This window comes from Pangasianodon hypophthalmus, chromosome 5 (genome assembly GCF_027358585.1).
Source record: "Pangasianodon hypophthalmus isolate fPanHyp1 chromosome 5, fPanHyp1.pri, whole genome shotgun sequence".
Classification (NCBI taxonomy): Eukaryota; Metazoa; Chordata; class Actinopteri; order Siluriformes; family Pangasiidae; genus Pangasianodon; species Pangasianodon hypophthalmus.
The window spans coordinates 15,463,513-15,475,390 of NC_069714.1; the positions used below are offsets into that span (position 1 = coordinate 15,463,513).

At 35.2% G+C, this 11,878-nt stretch overlaps 1 protein-coding gene across 2 annotated transcripts; it reads right to left on the reverse strand.

The window, feature by feature from the left end:
* Positions 1-3,338: 3,338 nt before the first annotated feature.
* On the reverse strand, positions 3,339-11,488 carry LOC117597380 (uncharacterized). Of its 2 annotated transcripts, XM_034304607.2 has the most exons (7): positions 11,334-11,487; positions 9,774-10,058; positions 8,934-9,170; positions 6,955-7,239; positions 6,113-6,352; positions 4,783-5,067; positions 3,339-4,180 (listed from the first exon to the last, which is right to left on the reverse strand). In XM_034304607.2, exons 1-7 carry the CDS (start codon positions 11,389-11,391, stop codon positions 4,026-4,028), a joined length of 1,545 nt encoding a protein of 514 aa, XP_034160498.2. In that variant the 5' UTR covers positions 11,392-11,487; the 3' UTR covers positions 3,339-4,025. The 2 variants fall into 2 exon arrangements, with proteins under 2 accessions (XP_034160498.2, XP_053090073.1); XM_053234098.1 differs by lacking the exon at positions 6,955-7,239 and having other exon boundaries at positions 11,334-11,488.
* Between the last annotated feature and the right edge of the window lie 390 nt (positions 11,489-11,878).

An 11,878-nucleotide genomic window follows, 5' to 3' on the forward strand; every position in this document is an offset into this window, starting at 1 on the left:
GTAGAATTTTACAAAATGAATGCAGCAGAGCTGCAGACTTTGTTAAATCAATGCCTACATTTACATGCACATCAAATTCTGTTTAAGGTAATGGATTGCAACTACACTAATGAGTACTTCAGATGTGGATTTACAAATGCTGAAATTCTTGCCCATCTCGCCAGGTTGGGATTGTTCTAAGCAAATAAACATTTCAGAGAGTTTTAACAAAAAAGAAGCTTTGAAGAAGGAAGTAAAAAAACAGAAGTGGCTAAGATAACAGCCTTCATTCAACAGCAACCAGTTCTTTTGTTTTTGCTGAATTCACAGAACCGAGCCATTTTTAAGTGATCAGAAATATTGGAACATGTGACTAAGTTGTTTAGCACATCTAGATGTACATATCAGGAAATGAAAGCTGAAATTCTGATTTATCGTCTCATAGTAATCTTGGAGAGGAGATTAAACAAGCTGTAGTCTGCAAAGAGTTAATTGGATAAATAAATATTAATACATAGAAACAGACTAATTAACCAGTCTACACAAATAAATAAATACATAAATAAATAAACTCATAATATGCTGTTATGTTTTAATGCTTCTCATGTCCAGGTAGCCTATCTGCCTATTATGTTGGAGCATATTAATTTGATATGAAGTGTAACCTGTGAGAGCATTGATTTGCATATTTAGCTGTAATTCTCTACATATCCACAGGGTGCAATTCCCACTGTTTCTAAAATGTTGCAGATGGCTCTACACATGGGTCAAAGCTTCTGTAAATATACGCCCCATTTCCCGCCAAGTATTTCCTTATAAATCCCGATTTCTGTGTGGGAGTTTATGCATGTACATTCCAAACCCATTTTTGTGTGTACACTTTTTATAAATGGGTTAATAAATAAGGGCAGTGGCAGCTCAGTGGTTAAGGCGTTGGACTATTGATCAGAAAGTTGTGAGTACAAATCCCATTGAACTCACTACAAAGCTGCCACAGCTGGGCCCTTGAGCAAGGCCCTTAACCCTCAACTGCTCAGTTGTATAAATGAGATAAATCTAAGTCGCTCTGGATAAGGGCATCTGCCAAATGCCGTAAAAGTAAATGAGGCCCCCTGAAGAGATGGGCATGGGAATCAATAGGGGGATACTTAAATTCAGTTTATCAGGAACTGTAAATCCGACTGAGTTGAAAATATGATTTTCCATCTTTATATAGTCTTGTTTAGGACAAAATGGTTGTTAAAAAAAAACAAGGCCACCATCAGCCAATCAGATTTCAGCAGCCATTTGCTAGGGTTAACAATGACCAATCTTCATGAATCTTGAATGGTAAGTCCCTCTATCACCCATGAAAAAATGATGCATTGTCACTCAAATTGGCCAATGGGGGCACTGTTCATGCTTTTTTATTTAACACAATTTTGTAAGTACTGAGAGTGTACCGGGGCACACCTGGACATAACAACCTCCAGCTCCCAGTCACTGTTGAAGATTTGCATTGCAACACCTTTTTATAGAGTTCGTCAGTGATACTCTATTCTCTGGGACTCCAGTAATAGTGATTTTGGCACTAGGTTGTACATCTAAGATAAAAGCATCATTTAGTGTTTTAAATATGTATATCCAGTAGTCTCTCAACTCCCTAGAAATTCTAGGATTCTTCCCTCTCCACAAAAATGATAAAGTAGGTTTATTTAATGAGCGAGAAAAGGACTTTGGGAGAAAAACCAGGAGAGATTGAAACAAGTATAAACCTAGGTAAAACATTCATTTTTATGCAGTTTATTCTGCCTGCTAGAGTTAAGTGCAATGCGTGGTTCTGAAGGTCAGATTTAATTTTGTTTATAAGTGGTAGAAAATTATTTGCATATAAACATGAAAAATTGCAAGTAATATGGATTCCCAGATATTTAAAACCAGATTCAGAAATGTGAAATGTAAGGGAATCTGCCGTGATTTGCAAGGCAAGAGAATTAATCAGGAAACGCTCACTTTTAGAAAGGTTTAATTTATATCCCGTGAATCTGCCAAAGTCTGATAACATTTTTTTTTACTATTTTTGGGACATTTTTGACTGGATTTGAAAGGCATAACAGCAGGACGTCTGCATATAGTGAAACCCTGTGTTCTGTGCCTATTCTTTCAATACCCTTTATAGTCTGCAAAGATTTAAGCATAATAGAGAGCAGTTCTATAGCTAAAGCAAATAGAAGAGGGCTTAAGGTCCTCCACTGCGCCTATTATACAAAATCTAGACTTTCAGAAATTTACTATAATGTCAGGGATGTGTGTGATCGATGCAAATGTGATAGGGCAGGTTTCGTTCATATTCGTTATATTCATTTTGGTCTTGTCAAAAGTTGCGAGACTACTGGGTGTGTGTGTGTGTGTGCGCACACTTACACAACTGAAAGAAAATCTGTCTGTTACATTTAAGCAAAAAATACAAAATGCTTTTGTTGTTTCACTTCTTACATACTTAGCACTTTTTTAAAGCAGCAGGGGAACATGTTTTTGATGTTTGTACTGCAGACTAAAGAAGACATATGTCAGAAAATAGGAACAGAAAAATGTACGTAACCAACACTAGCTGCACCCACTTCCTGCCATGTTTCCCAACTCACAGACTCATTGAAACTGAAGAATAGAAAAAAATCACCTGGTCCTTTTCTAGTCTTTAGCTGTCCAGTTTCTGAGAGTCTTTGCCCATTATAGCCTCAGATTCTTGTTCTTGGCGTACAGGAATGGAACCTGATGTTGTCTTCTGCTGTTGTAGCCCATCCACCTAAAGGTTTGATGTGTGTTTTGAGATGCTTTTCTGCTCACCACAGTTGTAAAGAGTATTTATGTGAGGTACTGTAGACTTTCTGTCAGTTCAGACCAGTCTGGTCATTCTCCTCTGATCTCTCTCATCAACGAGGTGTTTCAGCCTACAGATCCTCTGCTCACAGGATGTTTTTTGTTTTTCGCACCATTCTGTGTAAACTCTAGAGACTGTTATGTATGAAAACCCAGAAAAGCAGTAGAGTGTCTAAATGGACTATCCAAATAAAGAGTTAGTGAATATTTAATAATATGTTGTGTGCCCCCTTCTCAAGCACTTGAATCTATACTGACTGAGATGCAGTAAGTTAGAAAGTATGTTATGATTTGTGTTTTACTGTCTTGCAAGTTTAGTATAGAATGTAGGAAACAGTCTATGTGTACATTTGGTATACATAAGCATAAGCCCCTGAAAGTCAGTTCTGCTGGAATTTTCGTGTGTAATGAAACCACAGGCTAAAAAACGTTATCCAGCATTCAAGCTCAAAATAGTCTTGAATAACTGCAAGCAATAAACCAGGCCAGAAAAATCAACATCATCTTTTTGGATTATTGTGTGAAATGTGACAGAGAATTGTGACATATTCATCAAAAAAATTATGAACCTATTAGATTGATAGCTAACAGTTTGCCTATACTAGCATTAATGTTCCTCTGTAAGGACGGAAGTGTGATTTAGATCTCAGTGGCACTGAAGAGTGATCATTTCCAGCACAGAGTAATAACAGGTGAAAAGGTTTGTGTTCTGTTCAGTATCAGGTCTTATTCAAAGCTGAAAATAACAATTCTTGAAAAACTACCTGTGCTTTTAAATCTCTGTTCCCTTAAAATGTTACATGACCTTTGCTTTACAGGTATTTAATTGCAATAAATCAAGTTACCAGCACACGTTTTCAAGCCTTTTTTTTTTTTTTTTTTTTTTTTTTTTACAGAGAAGCATTCATTTTAGCCATATGCTCTTTCTTTCTAAAAGTACAGCATATTTCACACATTATAAAGCTGTTTACTTTTGCTTGCATTGTCTGTGAGTAAGCTAAGCTGACTGGCAGTATATTGCTGAAGATGATTTGCCAAGATAACTCAATGAGGCTAAGCACAAATCAGAACAATAATAAAGAATACTGTAGCAGATAAAGAAACAGGAAGGCCATTGCCTTCAGTACAGTCCTTAAGTTTGAACTCTATGGTCTTTTTTTTGCAGTGCAATAATAGATCGAATCACTTTATTTTTTGATGATATGAACACTTTTCCCAACATGAGAGAACTCATCTGGTCCTGTCCAGGTAAACTCTGCCTGCACTGGAGGGTCCACTGAGCACAGAAGTGTTATGTCTGTGTCATTCTGCTCACAAGTCACTTTTGGCTCAGAAACTGCGTCTAGAAGCAAAATATATCATTATTACACCATAATTAACAATAGATGGCTAAAGAAGATTTTAAAGCTTTTAATAGCACATGAACTACTAGAACATTTACAGTTTCACTGATGTACATTTTAATTACATCCATCTAAGTTGTGATCAGTAGAATTTTAGCTCATGTACATGTAAAACATAACCTGGTTGGAGAAATCTGTATTACATGCTGTGAGCTGAAGTGTTACATAGAAATGAATCAGTAATCACTGATCTCATTTCCTAAAGACCTGAATTCAGTAGTTTGTAGCTTTGTGAATGTACAAAACCTACAGACATGATAAGTCGCAAGTTTAATGACATGGTGTGACATGCTGTCCTAATACAGGAGGCAAAAAAAACTCTTCTCTTGATCTATTTGAATAAATAACAGAGCATAAAATGCTTTATTGTGTAAATGTGTATAAATACATAAGTGTCTTTTAGCAGGTAAGAGATAACTGTTGCCAAATAATTTTATCTGACCTATACTGACTCATTCTGTTTAGTCCTTTAGTAGCATGGCTCTGTGTTTTTGTCTTTTTTTGCGCAGATGTCAGACTTTACAGACTGAGACTCACTTACCAATCACTGTAATCGTACGTTCAAAATACTGTAGAACTCCTTTCACCTGGAATTGACCTTTAAATACACCACTGTCCTCCTTCTTCACCTGAAGTGTGAGGTCTCCAGTGTCAGTGTTAATATGTGCTCGTTCGCCGTATCGATACCAGTGAGCCCCGTTGTCAGGATCCCACTCAACCACTAAGTACCCATTGTGTCTCCAGTCAAAAGTTTCAATTCTTCCTTGTATTGTTGGACGAAAAGTGTAATTTGTCCCAGTTGCAATATTTTCACTGTATACATAACCTAACAGAACAAAGAATGAAACAGAAATGAAAAATACAGTATGAAATTGTGTATGGGTCATAATACATTTCAAAATATCAAATTACAAAACATGAACCAGGTAGCATACGTTACTACTTACTACTAAAGTAATTAGTCCTGGTTGCAATATCGTTATGGGTCTTAGTACATAGTACATTTAACTATAACATACAGCTGTACATTTCAGTGATTGTATAGTAATATCCTTTATACCCTTCTTGATAGTTGGAATCTATAAGCAGTTCCCAATACTATTGTCAATCGTCCCAAGCCTACTACACAACATTCACACAACCCCATCTCAAAAAAGGTAAACACAGCAATAACACAAGTGCATCCTGTGAAAAATAAATACGACATTCACACAACCTTACCACAACCCCATCACACACAATATAAACACATGTACATTACCCCAGCTCAAAAATCTACACAATATTCACACAACATTGTCCAGTAAAAAATAAACACAACAATCACACAACAGCAACCCAAAACAATCTTACAACATTCACACAACCAGTTTTTCTGAACATTTTTTTGTATTTGTATGATACTCTTATTTTGCTGATGTTTCTTCAACAATTATTTGACATTGTTTTTCCATATATTTTAACATTATTTGTACTTTAAAAGAAATTAAAATAGAATGTTAGACATGTTTATAATAGACATTGAAAACAATTCTGAGTTTTGCAATACTATGAATTTAATTTCTTTTTTTTTTAAATTAACTCAAATTAAATACAGTGGCTTTAAAAAAAATCATGCATGCATGCATAACACTTTTCCCCACACAGAACATTAGAGAGTAAACAGCAGCTGGCAGTGTGACTTTTGGACTGGGTGCAGTGAGGTCAGTTTCCTAAAATAATGTTGTAATGTAGGCTGTGTGTTTGGTGGTCAAACCTGCCAATAAAGAAGGACCTTTTTTGAAAATCATTTATATGAATATCAAAATAGGACCCCTCTTTCCTCTGCAGAATATTCTACTGTAAAGCAAAATAGAAAAGTAAAGCATTACCTCCAGGACACTCCTTAAGTTTGAACTCTATGGTCTTTTGGCTCACTTCATTTTTTGCAGTGCAGTAATAGATTGAGTCATCTCTTTCTTTTCTGGTGATATGAACACTTTTCCCAACATGAGAGAACTCATCTGGTCCTCTCCAGGTAAACTCTGCCTGCACTGGAGGGTCCACTGAGCACAGAAGTGTTATGTCTGTGTCATTCTGCTCACAAGTCACTTTTGGCTCAGAAACTGCGTCTAGAAGCAAAATATATCATTATTACACCATAATTAACAATAGATGGCTAAAGAAGATTTTAAAGCTTTTAATAGCACATGAACTACTAGAACATTTACAGTTTCACTGATGTACATTTTAATTACATCCATCTAATTTGTGGTCAGTAGAATTTTAGCCCATGTACATGTAAAACATAACCTGGTTGGAGAAATCTGTATTACATGCTGTGAGCCGAACTGTTACATAGAAATGAATCAGTAATCACTGATCTCATTTCCTAAAGACCTGGATTCAGTAGTTTGTAGCTTTGTGAATGTACAAAACCTACAGACATGATAAGTCGCAAGTTTAATGACATAGTGTGACATGCTGTCCTAATACAGGAGGCAAAAAAAACTCTGCTCTTGATCTATTTGAATAAATAACAGAGCATAAAACCTTTTACTGTGTAAATGTGTATAAATACATAAGTGTCTTTTAGCAGGTAAGAGCTAACTGTTGCCAAATAATTTTATCTGACCTATACTGACTCATTCTGTTTAGTCCTTTAGTAGCATGGCTCTGTGTTTTTGTCTTTTTTTGTCCAGATGTCAGTCTTTACAGACTGAGACTCACTTACCAATCACTGTAATCGTACGTTCAAAATACTGTAGAACTCCTTTCACCTGGAATTGACCTTTAAATACACCACTGTCCTCCTTCTTCACCTGAAGTGTGAGGTCTCCAGTGTCAGAGTTAATATGTGCTCGTTCGCCGTATCGATACCAGTGAGCCCCGTTGTCAGGATCCCACTCAACCACTAAGTACCCATTGTGTCTCCAGTCAAAATTTTCAATTTTTCCTTGTATTGTTGGACGAAAAGTGTAAGTTGTCCCAGTTGCAATATTTTCACTGTATACATAACCTAACAGAACAAAGAATGAAAGGGTCATAATACATTACAAAATATCAAATTACAAAACATGAACCAGGTAGCATACATTACTACATACTGCTAAAGTAATTAGTCCTGGTTGCAATATCGTTATGGGTCTTAGTACATAGTACATTTAACTATAACATACAGCTGTGCATTTCAATGCTATACCACATTTGATTATATACTAATATCCATATATATAGTGGGATAGATGATTAAACAACTATCATAGTGTAATTAACTAATTACTCACAGATTGGGTTGCATCGCATATTTTAGAATAAGTATTCCTAACCTAGTCAGTTTTCCAAGCCACACTTCTTCTGTAGGCTTTGACTTTCACTAGCTTCTGTCTCTGCAGGTCTTAGACAGCCCCATTATGTTTTACTTAGGAAAGAGGCCAATACTCAATATGTTCCTTTTATAGCTGCTAGTCACTAGTATTAGCATTTAGACCATTTAATACCTAACTAGGTATTAGCTGTACCTAAACTCATTAAAAAATTGAAATAAAGTTATATGAACTGCATGGGCCTGTGCTCTTTGGTGAACAGCAGCAGAGATAGTTGAACTCTTGTATAGCTAAGTAACCCTGATAAACAACACGATGTTTCATGTTTAGCAAATGAAGACATTCACAGCTTTAGCTATTTGGCAGGCATGGACAAGAGAAGCTAAGATGCATTAGAGAAAGATGTTTTTTGCCCTGCTCCAATGTGAGACAACATAGGCTATTAAGGTTTGTATAGGACTACAACATATGTTAGAAAGAAATACATATTACAAGATATAACACAATTTATTATTATGGATTTTAAAGCTGCAGACACCATGTTTTCCAAAAGATATTTAATCATCCAGCTTTATACCCTTCTTGATAGTTGGAATCTATCAGCAGTTCCCAATACTATTGTCAATCGTCCCAAGCCTACTACACAACATTCACACAACCCCATCTCAAAAAAGGTAAACACAGCAATAACACAAGTGTATCATGTGAAAAATAAATACAACATTCACACAATCTTACCACAACCCCATCACACACAATATAAACACATGTACATTACCCCAGCTCAAAAATCTACACAATATTCACACAACATTGTCCAGTAAAAAATAAACACAACAATCACACAACAGCAACCCAAAACAATCTTACAACATTCACACAACCAGTTTTTCTGAACATTATTTTGTATTTGTATGATACTCTTATTTTGCTGATGTTTCTTCAACAATTATTTGACATTGTTTTTCCATATATTTTAACAGTATTTGTACTTTAAAAGAAATTAAAATAGAATGTTGGACATGTTTATAATAGACATTGAAAACAATTCTGAGTTTTGCAATACTATGAATTTAATTTCTTTTTTTTTAAATTAACTCAAATTAAATACAGTGGCTTTAAAAAAAATCATGCATGCATGTATAACACTTTTCCCCACACAGAACATTAGAGAGTACACAGCAGCTGGCAGTGTGACTTTTGGACTGGGTGCAGTGAGGTCAGTTTCCTAAAATAATGTTGTAATGTAGGCTGTGTGTTTGGTGGTCAAACCTGCCAATAAAGAAGGACCTTTTTTGAAAATCATTTATATGAATATCAAAATAGGACCCCTCTTTCCTCTGCAGAATATTCTACTGTAAAGCAAAATAGAAAAGTAAAGCATTACCTCCAGGACACTCCTTAAGTTTGAACTCTATGGTCTTTTGGCTCACTTCATTTTTTGCAGTGCAGTAATAGATCGAATCACTTTCTTTTCTGGTGATATGAACACTTTTCCCAACATGAGAGAACTCATCTGGTCCTCTCCAGGTAAACTCTGCCTGCACTGGAGGGTCCACTGAGCACGGAAGTGTTATGTCTGTGTCATTCTGCTCACAAGTCACTTTTGGCTCAGAAACTGTGTCTAGAAGCAAAAATATGTCATTATTACACCATAATTAACAATAGATGGCTAAAGAAGATTTTAAAGCTTTTAATAGCACATGAACTACTAGAACATTTACAGTTTCACTGATGTACATTTTAATTACATCCATCTAAGTTGTGATCAGTAGAATTTTAGCTCATGTACATGTAAAACATAACCTGGTTGGAGAAATCTGTATTACATGCTGTGAGCTGAAGTGTTACATAGAAATGAATCAGTAATCACTGATCTCATTTCCTAAAGACCTGGATTCAGTAGTTTGTAGCTTTGTGAATGTACAAAACCTACAGACATGATAAGTCGCAAGTTTAATGACTTGGTGTGACATGCTGTCCTAATACAGGAGGCAAAAAAAACTCTGCTCTTGATCTATTTGAATAAATAACAGAGCATAAAACCTTTTACTGTGTAAATGTGTATAAATACATAAATGTCTTTTAGCAGGTAAGAGCTAACTGTTGCCAAATAATTTTAGCTGACCTATACTGACTCATTCTGTTTAGTCCTTTAGTAGCATGGCTCTGTGTTTTTGTCTTTTTTTGTCCAGATGTCAGTCTTTACAGACTGAGACTCACTTACCAATCACTGTAATCGTACGTTCAAAATACTGTAGAACTCCTTTCACCTGGAATTGACCTTTAAATACACCACTGTCCTCCTTCTTCACCTGAAGTGTGAGGTCTCCAGTGTCAGAGTTAATATGTGCTCGTTCTCTGTATCGATACCAGTGAGCCCCGTTGTCAGGATCCCACTCAACCACTAAGTACCCATTGTGTCTCCAGTCAAAATTTTCAATTTTTCCTTGTATTGCTGGACGAAAAGTGTAATTTGTACCAGTTGCAATATTTTCACTGTATACATAACCTAACAGAACAAAGAATGAAACAGAAATGAAAAATACAGTATGAAATTGTGTATGGGTCATAATACATTTCAAAATATCAAATTACAAAACATGAACCAGGTAGCATACGTTACTACTTACTACTAAAGTAATTAGTCCTGGTTGCAATATCGTTATGGGTCTTAGTACATAGTACATTTAACTATAACATACAGCTGTACATTTCAGTGATTATATATTAATATCCTTAATACCTTTCTTGATAGTTGGAATCTATAAGCAATTCCCAATACTATTGTCAATCGTCCCAAGCCTACTACACAACATTCACACAACCCCATCTCAAAAAAGGTAAACACAGCAATAACACAAGTGCATCATGTAAAAAATAAATACGACATTCACACAACCTTACCACAACCCCATCACACACAATATAAACACATGTACATTACCCCAGCTCAAAAATCTACACAATATTCACACAACATTGTCCAGTAAAAAATAAACACAACAATCACACCACGGCAACCCAAAACAATCTCACAACATTCACACAACCAGTTTTTCTGAACATTTTTTTCATATTTGTATGATGCTGTTTGTTCAACAATTATTTGACATTGTTTTTCCATATATTTTAACATTATTTGTACTTTAAAAGAAATTAAAATAGAATGTTAGACATGTTTATAATAGACATTGAAAACAATTCTGAGTTTTGCAATACTATGAATTTAATTTCTTTTTTTTAAAAAAATTAACTCAAATTAAATACAGTGGCTTTAAAAAAAAAACTCATGCATGCATGTATAACAGTTTTCCCCACACAGAACATTAGAGAGCACACAGCAGCTGGCAGTGTGACTTTTGGACTGGGTGCAGTGAGGTAAGCCACAGAAGCCAGTTAAAGATGTAGGTTAAAGATGCAAATATATTTAAATTTGTTACTACAGTAATGGAAATAACCATGAATATCAGTTTCCTAAAGTAATGTTCTATAAATAAAGTTCCTGCCAATAAATAATATCATTTATATGAATATCAAAATAGGATCCCTCTTTTCTTAGCAGAATATCTACTGTAAAGCAAAGTAGAAAAGTAAAGTAGTTTACAAAATTACAGAGGCAGATGATTATTGAGGCCCTTGGTTGTCTTGCTCCACTCACAGCTATGTTAGTTTGTTCTCTTTTTGCGCTTAACTGACCTTACTCACTGTAGCTATAACACTACACACTGACATTATTTTCAAATAGTTAACAATGAGCAAACTGCAAACTGAGAGTTTTACTTACCAACATCAAATAGAATGAAGGACATTAAGATGCCCTGTATGTAACTCTTTCTCGCCATGTTTATTTTTTACTTCTGGTTAACCAGAAAGAGTGTAGCATTAAGAGGAACACCAGCCCGCCCCTTGGTAAGAAATTCTGTCATTGTAAACATATGATACAGGAAGTTAGGTTTTTTTGTGCCACTGGTAAATCCTGTAGAACTCAAATAAAAAATAACTATGAACTAACTTACTATACTTAATAAATAAATAAATAAATAAATGTGTAACGAGAACAGAGTTTAAAAAAAAAAACAACTGATGGACTTCTGGTATAGCCATGAAGGAATGAGGTGTCAGGAAGTGGGGCTCCTGATCAATCCATTAAAATCAAACTTTTTATTCAACACATAACATAAATCATTCTAGATATATTTGGTTAGAATATCACTGGCTATATTATGAGTAATTTTAAGCAAAAACAAGCTCATGTTTCATTTTTGCCCTGATTCAGGAGTCTGTCTGCCCTTTACAAGGCTCAGTGAATGCTCTACTAGAGACCGTAGA

Excerpts from the sequence above, each read along its gene's own strand:
- LOC117597380 (XM_034304607.2), bottom strand. The coding sequence starts at position 11,391 with ATGGCGAGAAAGAGTTACATACAGGGCATCTTAATGTCCTTCATTCTA. Across the intron at positions 7,240-8,933 it reads ACTTAAGGAGTGTCCTGGAG|GTTATGTATACAGTGAAAAT; the intron begins GTAATGCTTTAC and ends TTGTTCTGTTAG. Across the intron at positions 4,181-4,782 it reads ACGTACGATTACAGTGATTG|ACGCAGTTTCTGAGCCAAAA; the intron begins GTAAGTGAGTCT and ends TTTTGCTTCTAG.